This window comes from Myxine glutinosa, chromosome 13, assembly GCF_964187855.1.
Source record: "Myxine glutinosa chromosome 13, kmMyxGlut1.1, whole genome shotgun sequence".
Taxonomy (NCBI): domain Eukaryota; kingdom Metazoa; phylum Chordata; class Myxini; order Myxiniformes; family Myxinidae; genus Myxine; species Myxine glutinosa.
Genome location: NC_136273.1, coordinates 83,985,007 through 84,010,359, shown reverse-complemented (window position 1 = coordinate 84,010,359; position 25,353 = coordinate 83,985,007). Strand labels below are relative to the sequence as shown.

The following is a 25,353-nucleotide window of genomic DNA, read 5'->3' as shown; positions in this document are numbered from 1 at the left end:
CAGCGGGAAGGGGTGTGGGAGAAAAAGAAGGGTGTAGGAGAGCTTCTCAGGATGTAGGAGTTGGAGAAGAAGAAAAGGGGTTTGAAACCTTGCTCGTTGCTCGGGTCTAGTATGTGATTGGTTTACTTTCTTTACTTTGTCTTTCACAAGATTATTGGAATCTCTCACGATCAAGATGAGTCCATTGGCATATTGCTTTACCATCACCGATAGGTCGGTGGTTTCTCTGTCATGTACTTCCTCCTTTCAGGTCTTGCACCCTCTGCTCTTTTCGTACTTTGCCCCCCCCCCCCCCCCCAGATTTTTGAAGGGCTCACACGGTCCACCATCAACCCCCTTCTGGTGAAACTCCCTAAATCCAGGATCACGGCTCACCTCCACTCATTTTTCTCCTCCTTTTTCCCACATGTGGAACAAACTTCCACATTTACATCAATCCCATTCTTTTTTCCACGTCTTCAACAGCTGTTCCCCACCATCCTTTTTCAATTCATCATTTTTTCATCATTTCATCATTTTTTCATCATTTCATAATTTTTTCATCATTTCATCATTTTTTCCCCATCATCATTTTTAACTCTTACACGAGCCTCGATCTTGTATACAAAAAAATATAAAAAATAGTCTCAGATCACCCCCATCCAACACCATGATCTTTTCTACCCCCATCAATCCCTACCAACCCCTACCACACATCCTTTCAAATTTCCAGTTTTTCCTTCCACAGAGCTTGCTTCTTTATCTATTTTGTCCACCCTGTGCATCCTCACTCACACCTCATTTCTCCCCACACCCATTGTTTGTCCAAGTCTCCCTCTACTTCTTTGTCCACCCTGTGCATCCTCACTCACACCTCATTTCTCCCCACACCCATTGTTTGTCCAAGTCTCCCTCTACTTTGTCCTTCAACCCCTTGTTGGTGTTTCCCCACTCGCCCTCTCCACTGTTCCTTTTGCTCTGTTCCGTCCTAAATGTTCCTCTATTTTTCCTATCGACCGAAGATATCCTTCACAAAGCCATGACAGGTTATCAGTGCTGAGGGTGTACCCACATGGCATTGAATGTCACATAAGGATGCAGTAACACCTCTCATCCCTTAAACTGACTGTGCCAGAAGGTTTCCTGTTAAAAAGGTTAAAGATCCCGATACTTTATTTTCCACAACTGCATGGATGCAAATGGAACATCCACCTTCAAGTAAAATGCAGAAGGCGACCTTCTCTCTCACACAAACCTAGCTATGATTGTGCAGGTTGTACTCACCAAGGAAATCGTCGGCAGAGAAATGGTCTGCGTCCCAGACCTGTAGCGTGAGTCGAGCGGGGATCTTGTACTCCGTCTCATCCCACGAGAAAACAGACTCCTTCTTGGAGATCACGATCTTCTCCTCGGCCACGAGGTAATCAAATGGGTAAACAAAACGCCAGTTGAAATTACCCTCCCCTGTTACAGAGTTGTAATGGACATCCGTGTCCTGCTTGTCCTCTTGTTGTCCCTTTAACCACCTGTAAGGATAGGGACGGCAAGGTGAACGACAACGGTCTGCACGTGGAGGACGCTTGCTGATAATACTGAACAAGACGATGTCCATTGTTTTTGTGTTTAGTCAAGGATGGCAAAAAGTTCCACCAGGAATGACCCAGTATGAAATTTCGAGTTGAAAAATTTCCTGTTTTGACCCACTTCCTGGGGCATCAACCTGCAGTCAAATCCAAAATTCGTTACATACTTCATGTGGCCACAAATGTTGATTGCACACACAAAGTTTCAGTAAAAATGTGCCCATAATTGCATTTTTCTGTATTTGACCTTTTGACCCTGCCGAAGTATCAAAATTGATATCGCTTCTTACCAGGTGTTGTTTTGTTTTTCAAAATGCGTGGGGATAAAGATTCCTTTCTAGTTCAAGAAAAGCAATGGAATTAAGTAAATGTTGCACAGCAATGTTGAGCGTTAATGTCGAGGTCAAAGCAACAGGGAATTTTAATTTTAACATCTAGAAAAAAAAAAGCAGCACATGTAGCTCACCGACCGACTTGACCCACTTGATGCTCCCACATGAGCACATGATGGTTGCATCGCAGGTTAAAATCTCAAATACTCTTGATTTGTCCATTATCCATTCATATCTTTCAAATTAATGGTACAATTATATGTCCCATTGTGGCTGTCCTACACGTCATAGATGCACAAGCTACTCTATGAGCCTCGTACACCAGACAAAGACCCCAATGTAAATTTTTCCCTTTGCTCCAGACTGATATGAAACTACAACAACAACTGGCATTTTAAGGCCATTTTCCCTGCGAGAGCGGGGGTTAGTCTTGCGGGCCCCATGACATGAAATATGATGATATGAAACATATGAAACATAACAAATGACATGTGAAAACATAACATATGAAACATATGAAACATAACATATGAAACATAACATATGAAACATAAAATATGAAACATAACATATGAAACATATGAAACGTAACATATGAAACATAACATATGACATGTGAAAACATAACATATGAAACATAACATATGAAACATGACATGTGAAAACATAGCATATGAAACAGGAAACATGACATATGAAATATGAAACCACAAGAAGTTACAATAGAATCCTTCACGGAATCAACACTTGTGCTCCAGGAGAGGGCGCTGAGAGGTTACAAAATGATGCATCGAACGCTTCAGAAAAAACAAAAGCACAACATCATTATCCTTTAATTGAAATTACCATTGAAATGCTGCGAAAGTAGAAAGAAAAAAAACTAGATATCTGTCATCTTAAAGCCTCCCCCGGCACCCACGATCCAATGATGGCCCAGACCTTCAACACTTCGGGTGGAGTGCAAATTAAGAAAACGTGTCCCCACATACAATTTATCCATAAAAATTAACCTCATAAAAATCGGAGGAAAATTATTCAAGTAAATTAGATCCCATTCCGTAAAAACTATGTCAAGGACACCAATCAAATATCAGGTGCACAACATCAGTCCAGGTGCACTATTATGATGCAAAAACGTATCAGAAGACCAAAGCAGTCTTTGCAATTCCGCATTGGCAAAATTGAGCGATGAAAAACGCATTATTTATCAGACCGCCATATGACCTTGGCCTTTAAACCGGAGTGGTATGATGTAAATAAAGCGTAAATGCAGATTATACTTGGCCATCCATAGAGGGAAATTTTGTTCTGATAGGACAAAACTTAGTTGAGCTGTGATGAAAAATGTTAAAATGTCTATGATTAGGTCATGACCTTAAAAGTAAGGTCAAGTTCAAAAAAAATCATGTCGACCCTGCATACTTTTCCCAATAATCGATTTATATTCCCATTATTGATGCAAAATTTCATTCCGAAAGTCCTAGCTGGCTCCGAGACACAGCTCGGTCATTGGCAGAAAAAAGGAAGAAAAAGCAAAAACCTAAACGGCGGTTTGAGACTCCTAAGGGTCTAAGAAACCCCGAGGTACCATAAAAACCTGGAGGAACCAATTGCAGAAATAAACCCTACAACAGGTATAAGCTTCCACAATAATTAATGCTGACCTGCAGTCACATGCTGCATACGGACGATGACGACTACAACTACCACTACGATGACTACCACTACTACTACTACTACCACTACCACTACTACTACTACTACTACTACTAGGAGAACTCTTTTACTGAAATAATTTGTCCTTCCCAAATTGTTGTTCAGGCTTTCTTGCATAAGTGTTCCTGATTGGTCTCTGGCTAAGTTGCAAAGGACGTTGGTGGACTGCTTTTGGAATGGGAAGCATTGGGTATCCCTCGGAATCCTGAGTGTGCCTCTTGCTGAAGGTGGACAGGGCTTTCCCTCCCCTCGAAGCCACTTTTACACCTTCAGGCTACAGACAATTAAACGATACCTTTATCTGAAACGTCCACCAACGACCATTGCTGTCTGACGGTTCCACTCGCATACCATCTTTCTGATGGACAGCATACAATGATGCTTCGCCGAGCAGGCGCAACACCAGGGTGACGGTTTATAGTTTGGTTGAGGATCCATGCTTTGCAAGACAATTCAAAGATGAGAGTGCAGACCAGGTGTTTGAAGAGTTAGGCTCATTTGCCGATACCCTGGCTAAATTCAAGCTCCCGACGTGAGTCAAACATCAACAAATCAAGACCCTCTCTTGCATACAACTTCGGTGTCAGTGAATGATGAGCCTCGAAACAAGTGATCAAATCTGCGGAATTGAAAAAATCAAATTACTGCATCAAATAAAGTATTTTCCAGTGTTTGCACGATTGCTCAACATTGTCCTACCCTCGAACGAAAATATCTGAAGACTTTTCTCCGGTCAGCAAAGAGTCATCTTCCAATATGACGTCATCCGTATTCCAGATTATGATGCGTAGCTCCAGGCTGTTACACAGACAAAGACATGAGGAAACAGCTTGAATTTCATTTACAGTATTTATTTACTAATAAATGAACAAATAAAAGGTATTTAATTCATCGCAAAGAAAAACAATGAAATGACCAACTTGTATTGAATGCATATGTGTATATGAAGGCACACAAAAAAGAGGAGATCACACAAATAAACTTCTGGATATATTTGAGTGTTCCTTTTGTGTTCCTTGTTGTCGAGTTGAAAGTTTTAAGAAATTTCCTGGAAGTGCCCACAAAGGCCTAGCGGATATGGCACCTCTTTGGTTTTCGTGGTGAGATGTCGAGAGGGGGTCCGGGTTTGGGCACATCAGCTGGAAAGAGGTCCACCCACATCTCCACGCGGCCCTGCAGAAAATCCCATGCACGTCTGCACATCTGAATATAGGTCTGCACAACATCTTCAAACCGGTTCAGCCACATCTCAACAAGGTCAGGCAAAACATGTGAAACAAGTCCGTGAAAACAAGGTCAACATCAACTTTTACAACACCTGTTTGATATTTCCACCATCATTGTAAATCCAAGATCAATTGCAAGCTTTGTGGTGAACGTCAGACACCAGATTGCTGGCCCTACTTCAAACATTCAATTTCGACGAGTTCAAAACGGATTCAGACAATTAAACGAATGCTGAAAAGAACAGAGAAAGCAATTTTTATGTAGTTTACCTCTGAAAGAAATCTATCAGTAATGTGGAGGACCCTCAGCTCATGGACCTTACCTGCTCCATGCCAGGCTTTTCGACATGCAACAAGGGTCTTGTTTCGATGTGTTCAGGCACGAGCTTGAACCCTGTGGACAACCCCTCTTCCCAGTGTTGAAGAGCCACCAGTGCAACATGCTCATCGGTCTGCTTCTTCTGACCTGCTACCAGCCAGGTGGCACAATGAGTTCACCATTTCACCGGGTTTACTCTGTCATTCCCAAATGGCCAAACTTTGCAAAGCGAACTCAAAACAAGAACGCTCGTCACACAGGCAAGCAGGATACTCTGGAGTCTAGACATATGTGCATTGTCCTCTGAGCTGTCCAGCCTAGGTTTGAATCTCGGCCAAGCTATAAACTGTCACCCTGGTGTTTTGCAGGTCGGGTGATTCCTCAATATGTACGCTGTGACGTTAATGCCCCTCGGATGGACCATAAACTGGCAGTCACATTTGGTGGGATTGGGTCCAGGGTTGCAACCCGAGCCAATAAATTACGCTGGTAGAACCGATACTCTGTATAGAGCATGGTGCACAACAACAACAACAACAACAACAACAACAACAACAACAACGTCACACAAACAGTTTAGAATCGGATCAAATTTGCATTTCATAACCAGGCCAGGTCTTGCAAAGGTTACGTGTGGTGCAATTTGTACCGTTCTCATCGTCAATCTCAGTGGCGCCAGTGTAGACACGATTTCCAACACGCACCCGACCCTCCGGCCCATACTGTGGCGGTTCCAGCTTGGCCTCTTTGCAGAGCTTGGCCAGGATCTGCGTGGGCTTCATCGAGTCTCGCCATGTGTTGTAACCATTTCTATGATGGACCACAGGTCATCATTTCACTCCAGTTTCTCTTTGAATACATGCTGGTGGGATATTTCTACAAGCATAATTCAACACAGACAAACACCCAACTGGACCATCACAGCTCGTGTGTTCAATGTATACACATCTCGGCCTTGTACGTAATTTAATCTATCCTAACATCCATGTAGAATAACTTACGTGCTGTAGTGCTTTGAGAGGCCACAGGTAGCCCTGTGTTTGCTGTACAAACGATTCTCCAAGTCGATCTTGGTCTCCCCGATGAGGTCATCTGTGCCCACCAGATCCCAGTCATAAATGGCCACGGTCAACATGGAGTCCATGGGAAACGTCGCTTCGATGTCAAAGGACCTGACCAAAAGTGAGACGTACAACTGTGTCAGCTTTGGGCGGAAAGAACGATTTAACTTTTTATGGAATGAGGGAAGCAAGATTTAACTCAAAAGCATCTGAAAATGCAAATCCCATCCACGTCCGTTTGCAATTAGACGTCTTCTTCTTCTTCTTCTTCTTCTTCTTCTTCTTCTTCTTCCGTATGCTCATAATAATGAAAACAGTTTTTAAAAATACAAAATGAAAATTGATGATTTTTTGCAGCCTTGACCTTTGAGCTTTAGATCTAAACTCCCCCCCCCCCCCCCCCAGATTCCAGCTTTTGATTGTTGAACCAATTCAGTTTCCCAATATGCAAATCCATGAAATTTCATGTCAATTGGGTGGAAATTGGTGATTTTAAGCAACCTTGACCGTTTGATCTAAAAAAACACCAATCAGCTTCTAGCTTTTGATTGTTGAATCAATTTAGTTTCCCATATGCAAATTCGTAAAATTTCTGGTCAGTCGGATGAAAATTGACGATTTTGTGACGCTGACCTTTTGACCAAATTAAGTTGTCTTCGCCATATTCTCATAATAAAGCTTTGTTGAAAATTTGATGACAAAACTCAAATGGTAAATTTAAATTTTAGGTCAATTGGAAGAAAATTGATGATTTTATGCGACACTGACCTTTGACTTTTGACAAAATTATTAATTTGCCTTCGTATTGTCATCACAAAGCTTTGGTGAAAATTCGATGACAAAACTCAAATGGTAAAATGTTATGGGACGGATGGACGTACGTACGTACGTACGCACGCACACACACACACACACACACACACACACACACACACACACACACACACACACACACACACACACACACACACACACACACACACACACACACACACACACACACGATTGCAAAACCGCATCTGATGCTGCGCAGAGGACAGGCTAATTACAAGAAAAGGACTTACTTGCCAAACACAGGGTTGAGCTGTTTGGAAATGTAGTTTTCCTTGTCTTTTATCTCATGCTTGCCCAGTCTGATGACGATGTAAGGATCTGCCTTCCCATTGACGTCAGCAGGGTGCAAGTCATTCGCCTGAGGATTAACATTCATTGAAAGGCCAAAATCAGAACTCTGGTTACATTGTCAGATGACAGAATGACATATATGGCGACACCACCTTGAATCTGAAGCACAGATGGAAAAATAATTTCACTTCAAATGATTCACTCCCTCTTTCTTTACATGCTCATACTTTCACAGAGCCATTGCGGAGGTCAAAGATCAAGAAGTCGATACATACAGTAAATGGAGAATTTGGCAAAACTACCAATTATAATGCAAGGTACAATGCGATCAACATCCACAATGGAGACATGACAAAGGTTATAATCGAATCAGATTCTGCCAATCGCTTGCTGTACTCCAATCAAATAAATAATAAACTCTGAACATTCTTCACTCAAAACTTTTGTCAATAAACGATGTTAGTGCTGAACAAAACTGCTGGTATTTCGATGTTTGAGGGGCATTGAAACTTGGATCTGAATGAGAAGGTCTTGTATCATGAAACTTGTATCATGAAGGTCCAAGGAATGGCAACGTTTTAATAAGACGAGCAATGTGTCCCTGAAAAACCTCGAATTCGCGGGACACTTCCGCGAATACAGAAACAAGTCACATTTTATAACCCGTGAATAGCGGGGTCCTACAGTATATACATACATATATACATATATACACATATATACATACATATATACATATATACACATATATACATACATATATACATATATACACATATATACATACATATATACATATATACACATATATACATATATACACATATATACATACATACATACATATATACACATATATACATACATATATACATATATACACATATATACATACATACATACATATATACACATATATACATACATATATACATATATACACACATATATACATATATACACATATATACATACATATATACATATATACACATATATACATACATACATACATATATACACATATATACATACATATATACATATATACACATATATATACATATATACACATATATACATACATACATATATACACATATATACATATATACATACATACATATATACACATATATACATACATACATACATATATACACATATATACATACATATATACATACATATATACACATATATACATACGTATATACACATATATACATACATATATACATATATACATATAACACATATATACACATATATACATACATATATACATATATACACATATATACATATATACACATATATACATACATATATACATACATATATACACATATATACATACATATATACATACATATATACATACATACATATATACATACATACACATATATACATACATATTTACATACATACATATATACATACATACACATATATACATACATATATACATACATACATACATACTACACATATATACATACATATATACACATATATACATACATATATACACATATATAAACATATATACATACATATATACATATATACACATATATACATACATATATACATATATACACATATATACATACATATATACATATATACACATATATACATACATATATACATATACATACATATATACACATACATATATACATATATACACATACATACACATATATACATACATATATACATATATACACATATATACATATATACACATATATACATATATACACATATATACATACATATATACATATATATACATACATATATACATACATATATATACATACATATATACATACACATATACATATATACACATATATACACATATACATATACATATATACACATATACATATACATATATACACATATACATATACATATATACACATATACATATACATATATACACATATATATATATACACATATACATATACACACATATACATATATACACATATACATATACACACATATACATATACATATATACACATATACATATACATATATACACATACATATACATATATACACATATACATATACATATATACACATACATATACATATATACACATATACATATACATATATACACATATACATATACATATATACACATATACATATACATATATACACATATACATATACATATATACACATATACATATACATATATACACATATACATATACATATATACACATATATATATATATATATATATATATATCTATCTATAATTCCAGTAATCTCTGTGTGTTTGTTTGTACGTTTGTACGTTTGTACGTTTGTTTGTTTGTCTGTGACCGCTGTTTCTCGACAACCACGGGTCCGATATACTTGCAACTTGCCAGGTATATTGCTGGGGACCCGAGGATGTGCCTTTTCAAGGTTTGAAATTAATCGGACAAGTACTTACCGAGCTATGGCGATTTAGCCGTTCGCCGTTCGCTTTGGCGTTGCGAATGGACCAAACCATTGCATGTAAATAGAGGGGGGGGGTTCTGTGGTCGTTGCGAATGGACCAAACCATTCATGTAAATAGAGGGGGGGGGGGTTCTGTGGTCGTTACTGCCACGTGGTTTCAAAGTTTTTTTTTGTTGTTGTTGTTTGCACGCATGTTTTTTTGCACCCACGTACGGGCACGCCCTAGGATGTTTACACACACACACCCCTACACAAATTTTTTTTTTTTTTTTTTTTTTGGCAAGGAACGGGCACCCACGTACGGGCACGTCCTAGCTTATATATAGTACGGGCATGCCCTAGTATCTATAATTCCAGTAATCTCTGTGTGTATGTTTGTATGTATGTATGTACTAGGGCATTGCCCGTACGTGGGTGCCCGTTCCTTGCTAAAAAAAAAAAAAAACGCTACCCGTACGCGATTATTTTAGTGTTAATGGCCAAGTATTCAATTAGCGCCAACGTATTTTGGCTGTTTGCAATTTAATCGCAAGGAAAAGTAGAAAGAGAAGAGGGAAAAAAAGAAAAGCCTTGCCTTGCTGCAAACATCTGCTGCAAACAACAACAACAGTGAAGTCTTCACTGTCCGGAAGTTGGCATATCGCAGTTACGATTATTTTAGTGTTAATGCCCAATTATTCAATTAGCGCCAACGTATTTTGGCTTTTTGCAATTTAATCGCAAGGCAAAGTAGAAAGAGAAGAGGGAAAAAAAGAAAAGCCTTGCCTTGCTGCAAACAGCTGCTGCAAACAACAACAACAGGGAAGGCTTCACTGTCCGGAAGTTGGCATATCGCAGTTACGATTATTTTAGTGTTAATGGCCAATTATTCAATTAGCGCCAACGTATTTTGGCTGTTTGCAATTTAATCGCAAGGAAAAGTAGAAAGAGAAGAGGGAAAAAAAGAAAAGCCTTGCATTAACGCATTAACGCTTGCATTGCATTAACGGTTCGGCACACGTGATAGCTCGCTGCTCTCTGATTGGTTGAAGCGTTTTTTGGACATAGCTCGGTAAGTACTTCTCCGATTAATTTAAAACCTTGAAAAGGCACATCCTCGGGTCCCCAGCAATATACCTGGCAAGTTTCAAGTATATCGGACCCGTGGTTGTCGAGAAACAGCGGTCACAGACAAACACACAGACACACAGACACACAGACACACAGAGATTGCTGGAATTATAGATAGATGTATGTATGTATGTATGTATGTATGTTTGTTTGTATGTTTGTCTGTGACCGCTGTTTCTCGACAACTACCGGTCCGATATACTTGAAACTTGCCAGGTATATTGCTGGGGACCCGAGGATGTGCCTTTTCAAGGTTTCATATTAATCGGAGAAGTAGTTACCGAGCTATGTCCAAAAAACGATTCAACCAATCAGAGAGCAGCGAGCTATCACGTGTGCCGAACGTGGTGAACAGACTCTGCCTCGGACGGCACATTTGAGAGCGTATTCATTTATTTCACGTTGGAAAACTATGTTGCCGTTAAACTATGTTTTAAAACTAATTAAAACTAATTTGCGATTCATCGTAACTGCGATTTGCGACCTTCCGGACAGTGAAGACTTCACTTCCGGCAGCCAATCACAGAACGCTTTGTTGCGTAGGCGTGGCCGATGTGAGAGCGAGCCGAGCGCGTGCGCCATTACGGTTCGTAATTCGATTTCTTCCGGAGAAAATAATAATTTCTCGATTTCTTATGCGCATTATTTCTCCCAATTCAGTCAGAGCGAAGGGCGGAAGCGGAGCGTTGTTTTTTTTGTTTACGGGCGTACGGGCGTACGGGCGGGGTAGAGCGTACGGGTAGCGTTTTTTTTTTTTTTTGGCAAGGAACGGGCACCCACGTACGGGCATGCCCTAGTATATATAATTCCAGTAATCTCTGTGTGTATGTGTGTGTGTCTGTGTGTGTGTGTGTGTGTGTGTGTGTGTGTGTGTGTTTGTCTGTGACCGCTGTTTCTCGACAACCACGGGTCCGATCTAATTGAAACTTGCCAGATATATTGCTGGGGACCTGAGGATGTGCCTTTTCAAGGTTTCATATTCATCGGAGAAGTAGTTACCGAGCTATGGCGATTTATTTACCAAACTAATCACAGAACAGGTTGCGGGGTAGGCCAGCCAATCACAGAACACGTTGTTGCGTAGGCGTGGCCGATGTGAATTTGAGGCGTAGCGGGCGCCATTTGGAGGAGCTGGGAGGACTCAGTCGTGATAGAGTGAGCCTGAGTGAGTATATCAAGACAAGAACAAGATCTAGAAGGAGGTATGTACGGTGCGATTCATATAATATTGTTGCGAATATGGAATTTGGCCTCCATATCCGCTTGTAAATATTCCCCTATTTCCCCAATACTCCCCAACTATCCCCAATCCCCCATTCCCTAGTCCCATTGTCTGTAAACAACAATCAGTAGAGCCGACCTTCCCTTTTTTTCCCCCATTAAATGTCGTGCCCAGGTCCACCGCATCTCACGTAGACAACTTTCGGACATCTTGCTAGTTATTCTTAGTCTATGTCAGTTAAGGACTCCTTTCCATTAATTCTGACTCTTCGTTGCACCAGAATGTGATTATATGGCACCAGTAGTGAGTTTAGGACCTTCCCTTACCTACTCCCATCTTCTTCCCCAAACAACAACAACAACAACAACTACAACAACAACAACAACTACAGCAACAACAACAACTACAGCTACAACAACAACTACAACAACGGCGCGCGGGGGGAGTGTGCGTCCTCACACCGGCTCGGTTCGCCGCCATGACCATGCGCTCCACGGGGTTACCACGAAGGGGCTCCCTGTCAGCCCCTCGTCAAGGGGCGGAGCCGGTAACCCCCCGCACGCACCCAATGAGAAGCAACGAGCCGATTCCATCTGGGGCGGAGCTAACGAGCCGAGGGCGTGTCACTCCCCGCCGGATATACGAAGCGACTCACCGGACGTGACGTCAGATGCGCCCCCAGCTTGAAGAAGAGCAAGTCACTACCTCCGAGCGCTGCGACCTCCCTGCATGCTGCATCTCTAGACCGGACCGAGCCGATTCTGTCCCTGAGCCCAGGTGCACCTGGAGCCATCGATCCTGCCTTTCCTAGCCATCAATCCCCGTGTGAGTCAGCCTTTTGTCCCGTTTATCTGTCGTCTGTTGGGGTTAATATAAGATTGTGTCTAAGTGCCTATCTTCCTTTGCTGTCCCTCTTGTAGTTGTAATCTAACCTTCCGAACGAATATAATCTCCTCCGGAGGTCTTGAGAACCGTATCCCTGGTGTCGAGTCATTTTAATCCCAGCCGTGTGTCTTTTCCTTCAATGATCTAGCGTAGCGCGATTAGTCAACGTTCGGGTATAATCGGGTAACTTGTGCAGACGTGGTCATACCAAACCGCTCGGTAAATAACATCCACCACCACGTCTGTAACAATTGGTGTCGAGGAGTGGAATTCGAACCCGGGACTAAATTTATTAGGCCCAAATTTGTAGTAGAATCAATTCGGAGCGCGTTTCCCGCGCGAAATTATAACGGCGAAATTTGAATTTGTTTTACAAAAATAAAAACCCGAATTTTGAAAGTCGCGCTATGGCAGACCAAGACAGCTGGGGTCCGGTAGGGGAGAGTGAGGCAGGTTCGGTCCAGGACCAAATTGAGGGACGCGAGGAGAGCGAAGCAGCGAGGGTAGCAGACGCACAAAATAGCGTCGTTGTGCCCGACATTGCGGGAGCGCAAAATGGCGCCTCGCTGGTCACCGCGCCCGCGACCGTGGCAGCGCCCCTGGTGGATCCGAACCTTTTTATGTTGCAAATGGGGGCCCTTATGGAGAGGCTAGAAGCAAAAATGGGGGTAATGAATAACGAAATGGGGGTAATGAGGGACGAAGCGAGGGGTACTGGTGAGGGATTAGACAATAATTTTAGGGGATTAGACAACAATTTTAAGGGATTAGACGAGAAATTTGGGAAATTAGACAATAGATTAGGGGAAATACAGGAGGGGTTAATGGGGGTAGAAAACAGAATGGCCGCTCAAGAGAATCAAATGGAAGGGATGCAAAAGGGGTTAGAGGGGGTAGAAAATAGAATGGCTGCCCAGGAGAATCAGATAGAGGGAGTGAAAAATGGGTTAGAGGGGTTAGAAAACAGTATGGAAGGCAAATTGAGGGACATGAGGGACCAAGCGGAAAGGGAAGTTAACCAAATGGGGCAGCAGATAGAGGGGGTCAGAATGGGGGTAGAAACCAAACTGGATGCTCACAGGGAGGAAATGGAGCAGATGAGGGTGGCATCTGGGCAGGAGATGCAAGTGATGGGAGAGGAGATCAGAAGAGGAGTGAGTGAGGAGGTCGGAGGAGTGCGCGAGGAGGTGAGGCACTGTAAGGAGCACATGGAGAAGGAGGTGAGAAAGGGGACTGTAAAATTGCAAGGGGGCATAGAGGACCTGACGCAGGAGGTGGAGCAGCTGACGGTGGGACAAACGGAGTTAGTGGAGCAGGTTCAAAGGAACACTGCGGTATTAGGAGGTTTAAAAGCGACACAAAACGACATAAAAAACGACTTGATAGCGACAAAGAGGGAATGTCAGATGGTACGTGAGGGACTGACAACGAGGTTGGACGAGGTGATAGAGGTAATGGAGACGAAGGACCGGCAGGTGAGGACGCACCTGGAAACGGTCAAGGTAGCCTTAGAGGATGAGCTTGAGGAGACGTACCGGGGAATAAAGGAGGTGAAGCAGAAATTAGAGGAAGTGGAAGAAGGGGTGAGCGAAATTAAGAAGCGACGGAGAGGGGATAAGAAGGAGATAAAGGAGGAAGTAAAAGAATTGGTCCAAAGTCTGTGTTTGGATCGTGATGATGTGCTCATTAACCGGATGAGGGATTCACAGGTGATGGAGGAGAAGCGAAGAGGAAGAGGACCTGGTGTAAGTGGTGACCAATATGGTCGTGCGTATGATGCGCCAGGGGATTTAAGAAGCTTGGGGGTCGAGATGGACCCGGGTGTTCGTGAGAGGCCACTGGTGAAGTGTGCGACAGGTCTGGTGTGCGAAAAAGGAGGTGTGCGAGGAAGTCCGACTCTGGGGTGTGTGAGGAAAAAGTGCGTGCCAAGGAGTAGTGAGGGTGCTGGCGAGAGTGAGTCGGTCGTAGCGCGTGTGCGAGGGAGCACATGGAAGCGCGGTGTGGTAAGTGTTACAGAGGGTGTGACGGGAGAGTGTGCGCAGGAGTGTGCGCGAGAAAGGTGTGTGACGGACAGGTGCATGAGGAAAGAGTGCGCTGTCAGAAGTAAGGAAGAGTGTCCACCTGTGGTGAGTGTTACAGAGGGTGTAACGGGAGAGTGTGCGCGAGAAAGGTGTGTGACGGACAGGTGCACAAGGAAAGAGTGCGCTGTCAAGAGTAAGGGTGAGTGCGTTGTCAAGAGTGGAGGGGAGAGTAGTGAGAGTGACAAGGAGCGTGAGTTGGTTGTGACAGGTGAGTGAGGATGTACACCTGGGATGGAAGGATGCACACCTGGAATGGTAGAGCGTGAGTAGGAATGCACGCTGGAGTTGGTGGTGAGGCACGTGGTTGGGTGTGCGAATGAGGGCACACCTGTGATTGTCACAGAGGAGGTGACCGAGGAGGGGGTGCGAAGAGGTGTGTTGGTGAGGTGTGCGACCAACGAGTGTGTGCCAAAGTGTTCGGTGGTCAGGTGTGTGACCAAGGCTGTGAGTGGAATGAGTGTACCGAGGTGTGTAAGGAAAGGTACGAGGAGCATGGAAACGGCTGGATGTGTGAGCAAGGAACGGGCTGCGGGGTGTAAGCATCCAGGTGAAGCATCGACGGTAACCAGGTTAGAGGTTAGGTCGACTTTTAGCCGAAGCGGGCCCTCGGTGCGTGCCGGGCCTCGCTTTGAACGGCCGCGTCCAGGCTCCACTAGGTGGAGCGGGCAGCTGGATAGGAAGGGTCGTCATGGCGACCACGTTTTGTGGAGACGTGCCGGCAGGTCGAGATCGGGACATTGGATGGCTCCACGCCGAGGTGGTGCGTGGGATCTCGGCCCGGGTAAGCCCCCGTCCCTGCACCGAGTGCCGGACGCATCCTGCCGCCGGCACAAAACAACCAGCATCCATTGCTTGGCTTTACGAAGCCGGGCTTTGGACAGGAATTGGCGCACCGAGAGGCATTATTGAGTAGACTGGGTGATGAGGTTAGTGTTTTGGACCCAAAATTGGAGAAAAACAAAATTTGATGATTGGCAAGGGATTGGCAGTAGTGATTGGCAGATGATGGGTAGTGATTGGCAAATTTTTGATTTGTTGAAATTTGATGTGCAAAATTGGTAGTGAGCGATGGGCCCGGTGGGTAAGGGTGGCATCCCTGCCACCCTTCCCATGTGGGGGCAAAGGAGCACTAGATTATGGGGTGTATGGCAGTGAAAACTAGCCCGGGTGGGTTAGGTTATATGGTAGGGATCTAGAAGAGATTGACATTAGGTAACGTTAAGTTTAGTTAGTGACTGATACCTGTAGTGGGGACGCAGGTAGATTAGTGTGGATGATAATGACGAGGGAGCGCAATAGTTTAAAGGGACGACTGGGAAGCGCAAGTTTCAGAAGGGAGTAGTTAGCTGAGATGATGCCGTGTGTGTGAGAATTGAACAGGTGTGATTGCACAGGTGTGCAACTGGACAGGTGTGTGGAGCCGTGTATGAGTAGTGAGTGTTGTGGATCAGCGCGAATGCGCTTGGGGAGAGAAGGGTGCAGGTGGCACCAGGTGTGCAAGTACAGGTGTGTGGAGAGAGTTGGAGTAAGTGGTACGGAGTGGTGTGCATGGTGCGAAGGTGTGGATGGGGGAAGAGTGGACCCTTTTCACGAGTACCCGGGGCGGGTAGTGTAAGTGTTAGGTAGAGGGTACAGGTAAATTGTGGTAGGATATTGGCATCTGTGGTGCGGTTGCAGAATGGTGTTGTGAATGGGTGCATTAGTGTTGTGGAAATGGCTGGGCGTGTAGCCTGTTAGTGTCTGTAGTTGGTTGGGCACTCCACCACTGTGAGGATGTCGGCCAGGTGAGGCCGCAGGTGGGCTCTGGGAGCCGGTAGAGTTGTGGATGGGGCCCGAGGATCCGGAGGATGGACCCGGGTAGCCCAGTGCCAGAGAGGGCACCGAGTGGGGCGAGCGCCAGAGGGCCTTCCCCAGGTAGTTAGGTTAGGGTAAGGAGCAGGTAAGCTCGGAGGCAACTGCAGTGGTGGAGGTGTGCAGGTGGGTAGACCCACTGGGAGAGGTACACGCCACAGCCCAGAAATTGTGCGAGGACACCGGGAGATGAATCGGGGGAGTGAGACCCCAAATTGAAAAGCACCACAGTTTGGCCAATGGGAATTGGTTTTTAGAACCCATAGTGTAAGAGGGCCAATGGTTTGGCCGGAGAAAGACCCCGGGTAGTGTAAAGTTGTTAAAGTCATTTAGGAAATAGTTAGGATTGACGAACCTGTCGCACCATACGCAGCCACTTACCTGTGGTGATGATGATGACTCCACACCTGTGTTTTCTTTGTTCTGTGTGCAGGAAATGAGAATTGCTGTGAGGATTTGTGAGACGCATCACGACGTGGATGAGACATTGGGGTGATTCCATCTCTCCCTCCCTAGGAGGGACTGATGATGAATTGGTAATGGCAAATTTTGATGTTGAGTTGGAGATGGCAAATTTTGATGAGAGTTGGAAATAGCAAATTTGATTGGTTAGGAGGGAGAGAAGACGAATTTGGTTTATGGGAGGAACGGGGAAGACAGTAGGGATGTTTGTTGATTTGTAAAGTAGATGTTTATGGGTAGTGTTGTGTTTTGTGGATACAGTAAGGGGTAAGGGAGGGGCTATGTAGGTTACCTGGTGGGGGAAGGGGCGTACGATAGGAACGTACCTGTCTCACCTGGTTCCCATGTGCCCCCAGTGTGCATCATCTTGTATTGCGTGCACTTTTGCGCCCTTACCACCTTACTCACTTGTCTGCTTCTTTTGTCTCCCACCTCCGAGGATCTGGCTTTGGGGTAGAGAGAGAGGAGAGAGAGGTGCTGGCTTCGCAGTTGTGGGCCTGCACTTTCGCTGTTTGCTGCCTGGATCGATACACCATATGGACCGCAATGTTTGTGGCCACCCACCATGGACCGCAGTTCTTATGCGGCCAAGCACCACCCATGGATGGACCTATGGGTCAACGTGGCACCTATGCCATACAAGGTGAACCACTAACAGTTGGCCCCCTGACGGCCACAATAGAGAAATGGACGCGGTTGGCGCCTTTCTTTATTTTTGAAAGAAGTAAGAAGGCCAAGTGCACCACACGAAGGCAAGACCAGCGGCAGAACATCGGCCGGCTGCGACACCACACAATGATTCATAAACACTTTATTGGTGCACCGGATGGTGCTCACTGTGTGATGGGGTGGTGCTTTTGGTGTTTGGAAGGGGTGCTCTGCACATTATTAAAGGCCGTAGGCCACAGAGCACTCGTGGGTTGGTGTATCGATGCTGGCATGCGTGCTCTCTCTCTATGCATAACATCTGCATGTGTTCCTCCAAAAACAGGTCCTGGATCGTAGTGTAAATATCAGCGTAGTCTTGTGTAAATAATGCTCCCTACCGGCTGTATGTTTAGTTTGAGGATTCTTTCCGGATTCGGTTATCCTGTGGGTGTGTTTCTGTGAGGAGAAGGGTGCAACGTCGCAGGGGGACATATTTACTCATTTGTGAATATCTGTAAAACTGTCGCACTCAGGGTAGAGTTAATAGTAGAGGGAACTACATTGCGTGCCACACTAAAGTAGGTAAAAATTTATCGGGTCGGGACGCCCCGAGGGTAGAGAAGGGTGCAATGTTGCGAATATGGAATTTGGCCTCCATATCCGCTTGTAAATATTCCCCTATTTCCCCAATACTCCCCAACTATCCCCAATCCCCCATTCCCTAGTCCCATTGTCTGTAAACAACAATCAGTAGAGCCGACCTTCCCTTTTTTTCCCCCATTAAATGTCGTGCCCAGGTCCACCGCATCTCACGTAGACAACTTTCGGACATCTTGCTAATTATTCTTAGTCTATGTCAGTTAAGGACTCCTTTCCATTAATTCTGACTCTTCGTTGCACCAGAATGTGATTATATGGCACCAGTAGTGAGTTTAGGACCTTCCCTTACCTACTCCCATCTTCTTCCCCAAACAACAACAACAACAACAACTACAACAACAACTACAACAACAACAACAACTACAGCAACAACAACAACTACAGCTACAACAACAACTACAACAACGGCGCGCGGGGGGAGTGTGCGTCCTCACACCGGCTCGGTTCGCCGCCATGACCATGCGCTCCACGGGGTTACCACGAAGGGGCTCCCTGTCAGCCCCTCGTCAAGGGGCGGAGCCGGTAACCCCCCGCACGCACCCAGTGAGAAGCAACGAGCCGATTCCATCTGGGGCGGAGCTAACGAGCCGCGGGCGTGTCACTCCCCGCCGGATATACGAAGCGACTCACCGGACGTGACGTCAGATGCGCCCCCAGCTTGAAGAAGAGCAAGTCACTACCTCCGAGCGCTGCGACCTCCCTGCATGCTGCATCTCTGGACCGGACCGAGCCGATTCTGTCCCTGAGCCCAGGTGCACCTGGAGCCATCGATCCTGCCTTTCCTAGCCATCAATCCCCGTGTGAGTCAGCCTTTTGTCCCGTTTATCTGTCGTCTGTTGGGGTTAATATAAGATTGTGTCTAAGTGCCTATCTTCCTTTGCTGTCCCTCTTGTAGTTGTAATCTAACCTTCCGAACGAATATAATCTCCTCCGGAGGTCTTGAGAACCGTATCCCTGGTGTCGAGTCATTTTAATCCCAGCCGTGTGTCTTTTCCTTCATTGATCTAGCGTAGCGCGATTAGTCAACGTTCGGGTATAATCGGGTAACTTGTGCAGACGTGGTCATACCAAACCGCTCGGTAAATAACATCCACCACCACGTCTGTAACAATATATTGTTTAGTTATCGTCGATGAGGAATTTGGGGTCGGAATGGGTGATCGGCCTGGGTGACTGGGTCTCGACTAGATGCTGGGCCGCACCAAGGAACGGGCACCCACGTACGGGCACGTCCTAGTATATTCAATATGTAGATCCATTAAGATAACCATCGGCGTTGCTTGGATGGTCGTAAGTATCTCATTCCAAGAACATGTTGAATGCCCCTCGTACCATTAACGTTTGAATGATACGGGAGAAGGACAGGATGGATGGAAGACTGGAAAATTGCAAGTTGTGCTGTACCTGATAGAAATGATTTGGATAGTGGGATAAACAGTAGAATTTCAAAATGGCACCAAAAATTTGGGGAAGAGAGGGGTGAGGCCGTAATCCGATTCAGGAAAGCATGGACACCCACAACATGGGGAAAACATTGACTGATAGGGAATGTTAGGAAATGCAAGATATCGAGCATGTACAGAAACAGTAAAGTTAAGACTAGTTAATGTGCATGGGGAGGTTATGGAGTGTGTTGCACAGGAGAAAGATCAAGGGGTGGTTGATAGAGCTCAAGCAGTCAGCACAGTGTGAGGCAACAATAGGAACGAGAACGCCACTCAGTAGAGCGCATACTCCCGCCGTGGGTTTAGTTGGAATAATACGTTTTGTTTAACATCCCCTCTCCCCAAAACAATAAATGAAAAAGAAAGTAGGCCCTGTCAGAGAATGTATTTTGATATATCTCGGAATTAGAGGAGAAAAACATCATTTAAGAATAAGAATAAAAGCTTTAATGCAGTAAAACAGAAAAAATCTTTCCCAAAAAAATTTCCCAAAAAAATTCCTGGATCGGGAATAATATCCTGAGCTTCACCAAAAACTAATCAATTCTTCCTTATCCCAAGGGCAATCATCCCACCAACTTTCATCCAAATCCGTTCAGAACTTTTCCAGATATCTTGTTCACAAACACACGAACATACGAACACACACACACACACGGACGGACACGATCGAATGCATTGCTCTCTGGCGGGAGTAATAAACCTGAAAATCGCAGAGCCAGAACCAGAATTATTTATTTGGTCTGGGAAGCCCATGCGAGGTTTCTTCTTCTTCAGCCACTCACAACCCTAGGTGAATATGCGATCTTTTTTTTAAAAGTTGGAATTTTGCCAAATCTGTTTTATTTGTTTGTTAATATACCTCAGCCATTGACAAATCTGGAACTAAGTCTTTATAAGTTCATCAAATACTGACACCGCGAATGACATTCGCTGAGCTAAATGTTGATATCTCTTCTGAGGTTAAAAAAAACAAAAAAACAAAAAACAGTTTTAAAGCATTATACGTATCAAACGATACATTTTATGAAACGGGGAAACCGAATACACACTTTGGTGGTTTTAAAATGACAGAATATGTCTTTATTAGAAATAAAAAAAAGAACATTGAAGACGACGCTGCCAAAAAAAATACACCGCTCTAACGCATAACCACGAGTTTAAACTACATTTACAACAAATATGAAAACTATTTTCATATCACAATGTTAAGTATTGAATATGTAGAAGATAATGAATGAATGAATGAATGATCGTTTTAAGGCCATTTTCCCCGCTAGAGCGGGGGTTAGCCTTGCCGGCCCCATGACAATCATGGTTCCCTGTTTGAGGCAATGTTTTTATGGCCAGATGCCCTTCCTGGCGCCAACCCTTAGTCGCCTCTTGCGATGCGCAGGGATACGGTGTACCTATTCTAAGCTGGGGTACACGCCGGGATCATTCATCCCAGCAAGCTGTTACTCAATTTGCCGACCTCGGAAGGATGACAGGCTGAGTCAACCCCCCTGGTGTTAATTTAGCGATCGACCGGGATTCGAACCCAGGATCCTATGATCCCAAGCCGGCACCCTAACCGCTAAGCCAACACCAGGCTTATATATATATATACAGTATATGTATATGGAAGATAATGTAAAAAAAAAAAAAAAAATCTTTCAAAAAATTCCTGGATCGGGAATAATATCCTGAGCTTCACCAAAAAAAAAACTAATCAATTCTTCCTTATCCCAAGGGCAACCATCCCACCAACTTTCATCCAAATCCGTTCAGAACTTTTCCAGATATCTTGTTCACGAACACACACGAACACACACGAACACACACACACACACACACACACACACACACACACACACACACACACACACACACACACACTAGGTTCTAGGTGAAATTGGCCTTTTAATCGGGATTTTAGGTTCTATTGGCAGGGGGATAAATAATAAATCAAACGAGATGTTAACCTTATAAACTAGATGGTATTCATAGAATACTTACCCTGCACAGTCAATCTGGTGCGATCCAACTGTTGCTGTTTTTGAAGTTTTCTTTTTTTTGAACCAATATGGCTGCCAGACCACGTGAGCAATGACATCATAAATTTATATCCTCAAATGTAATCGTTGTGAAGATCACGCTCAATAAATTTCAAACTGATCAGACTAAGCATTGTCCCTGTCGAATTGAATGAATGAATGATCGTTTTAAGGCCATTTTCCCCGCTGCGGGGGTTAGCCTTGCGGGCCCCATGACATTCATGGTTCCCTGTTTGAGGCAATGGTTTTATGGCCGGATGCCCTTCCTGGCACCAACCCTTGGTCACGCTCTTATGATGCGCAGGGATACGGTGTACCTATTCTAAACCGGGGTACACACCGGGATCATTCATCCCAGCAAGCTGGTACTCAATTTGCCGACCTCGGAAGGATGACAGGCTGAGTCAACCCCCCTGGCGTTAATTCAGCGATCGACCGGGATTCGAACCCACGATCCTAGGATCCCCAAGCCGGCACCCTAACCGCTAAGCCAACACCAGGCTAATTATGAAGTCATAATTAAGGCACCAATGATGTCATCGTTAACAACAATTATTCCCCATGTGGAGTTCTTTACAATGAGCCACGTTTCATTTTTTTTTCCATGGAGTGGTTTCGGAGATATAGAGGTGCAACGTTTTTTGGTTTTTCCAAGATGGCTCCTGCACCACATGACCTATGACGCCATAATTATCACCACAAAAATTCTACAGGAGTAGGCGCTCCTATGGTCAAAATCCTGTGTCCATCGGACTAACAGTTGCAGTAATTTTATTAATTTTATTTTCATACAGATCAGATAAAGCGTTGTACTTGTCGAATGATGACATCATAATGAAGGCACTGATGTCATCATCATTAACATATCTTATTCCCCATGGAGAGTACTTGACAATGAGCCAGGTCTCAATTTTTTCTATTCAGCACTTTCGGAGATATAGAGGTGCAAAGTTTTTCCGTTTTTCCAAGATGGCGGCCAAACCACGTGACCGATGACGTCATCATTTTTTTTTTTTCTCCACCAGTTTATGCCGACATGGCACTCAAGCAATTGCATCTTGATTGGATGATATGTGTTGATGGTGTGAGTACCTCTCGGCCATCCTGCCAGCTGAATTTATGCGATTATGTATGGTCATTAAAATAAATGCAGATGAAATCTCACCCTCACGACATAAACTCTGACGAGAACTGCAATCGGGTCGTTGCTGGGTATTGCTTGGAACATCCCCACCTGTGGATCGTAATTCATGTCTCTTATGGCTTCTTCATATGGAGGAATCTTGTACACACATAGGGATCCCTGCAGTGGACATGTGTACATGTTTTCAATAAATACCTCGATTATTATTTGCAGTGCCTATTGAAAGTCTATATATACCCCATTTCAAAATTTTCACCTTTTGTTGCTTTATAGCCTGGAATTAAAATGCATTAAACCAGACTTTTTCCACCTTTATTTACACATCGTAACCCACAACTTCCAAGTGAAAAACAAATTCTACGAATTTCAGAAAATTAATTAACAATACAAAACTACAACATATTGGTTGGATAAGCATCCAGCCCCCTTATAATAGCAATTGTAAATTAGCTAAGGTGTAACTAATCACCATCAAAATCACACACCAAGTTAATTGGCCTCTACCTGTGTTAAATTACACTTATCCAACCAAGATATTCTAGCGTTGTATTTTTAATGAATTTTCTGAAATTTGTTGAATTTGTTTTTCACTTGGAAGTTGTGGGTTACGATGTGTAAATAAAAGTGGGAAAAGTTATAAGGCAACAAAAGGTGAAAATTTTTAAAGGGGGTGTGGACTTTCTTTCGGCACTGCACATGGCAGCAGCAACATTCAAACATTAAATGGAAAACACATGCAATGCTTTACAAATGCAGAACATGTGTCGGTTTTTTTTTTTTTTTTTTTGTATACTGAATCGAGGCTCGTGAAAGAGCGAACATTTATTTCACAAACAAATCAACCAGACAAACAAAATATACAAAAAGAGGGAGCGGAAGACAAGATGGGGAGAGAAGGGGAAGCACACAACAACATTTGAGAGCAGGGAGAAGTGTGGGAGGGAGAGGGCTTGGGGGCAGGAGGCGTGGGAAGGGGGGGGGGGGGGGGGGGGAGAGGTATAAAACACAAGGGGACAGAAATTAGCGGGGGTAGAAAAGATCAAGGTTTTGGATGGGGGAGGATAAGAGATGGTGGTGAACAGCTGTTTTAAAGAACTGGAGGGTGGAGTGGGATTGAAGAGAGTGAGGGAGTTTGTTCCAAAGGCGGGAGAAAAGAGGAATGAAGGAGTGAAGGTGAGCAGAAAGTCTTGATTTTGGCAGTTTAACCATAAGAGGGTTGCAGGCAGATCTTGTGCGACCTGTAGGAATATTTGGGGGACAGAGCCCAGAGAGAGCTGGGGGGGCAAGGCCAGAGAGGAGTCGGTAAAAGACGGAAAGACCACCAACCTGCCTGCGGTGAGTGAGTGAAAGGCCCTTGGAGTTAGCTTCATCGCGGGAGATTCCAATGATTCTGATCGCTTTGGTTTCAACAGCGTGAAGACGAGCTAGGTGTGAGGCAGGAGCACCAGACCAGAGGGGAGAGCAGTATTCCATAGAGCTGCGGATGAAAGCCTTGTATGTGGTGAGGAGCTCAGGTGTGCCAAGGAAGGACTTCGCACGACGAAGGATGCCCAGTCGGCGACTGGCTTTGGAGGCCAGATTTGAAATGTGGTTTTCCCAGGAAAGATCATGGCAAATAGTGAGACCCAAAAGCTTGAGTGACAGAACTTCTTGGAGAGGATTATTCAGAAAGTGGATGGGAGGGTTTTCCAGTCGGTCTTTTCGGAGAGACATCGTAAGAGTGTGAGATTTATCAGGATTGAAAGACATGTTCCATTTGTTTGCCCAGTCTGTGATTTTGTCCAGGTCTGCAGAGAGTGAGGAGGCTGCAGACTGCCGATCTGAGGGATGAGGAATGGAGCGACAGAGAGTAGAGTCGTCAGCAAAGAGATAGAGAGGATTTTCAAGAGAGTCAGAGAGATCATTGATGAAGACCAGAAAAAGCACAGGGCCCAGAACACTACCTTGGGGAACTCCAGCCTGAACAGGAAGAGGAGAT

The 25,353-nt window shown here is 43.9% G+C and overlaps 1 protein-coding gene across 1 annotated transcript in view; it reads right to left on the bottom strand.

Annotated features, from left to right (window-relative positions):
* OTOF (otoferlin) overlaps positions 1–25,353 on the bottom strand; it is a 132,585-nt gene that overhangs the window by 13,739 nt on the left and 93,493 nt on the right. The window contains exons 30-37 of the mRNA XM_078767717.1: positions 23,397–23,534; positions 7,281–7,408; positions 6,157–6,327; positions 5,805–5,965; positions 5,160–5,302; positions 4,695–4,783; positions 4,310–4,408; positions 1,264–1,505 (exon numbers count right to left, since the gene is read on the bottom strand). Of these exons, the coding sequence (XP_078623843.1) occupies positions 1,264–1,505; positions 4,310–4,408; positions 4,695–4,783; positions 5,160–5,302; positions 5,805–5,965; positions 6,157–6,327; positions 7,281–7,408; positions 23,397–23,534 (1,171 nt within the window). The remainder of the gene's footprint in view (positions 1–1,263; positions 1,506–4,309; positions 4,409–4,694; positions 4,784–5,159; positions 5,303–5,804; positions 5,966–6,156; positions 6,328–7,280; positions 7,409–23,396; positions 23,535–25,353) is intronic.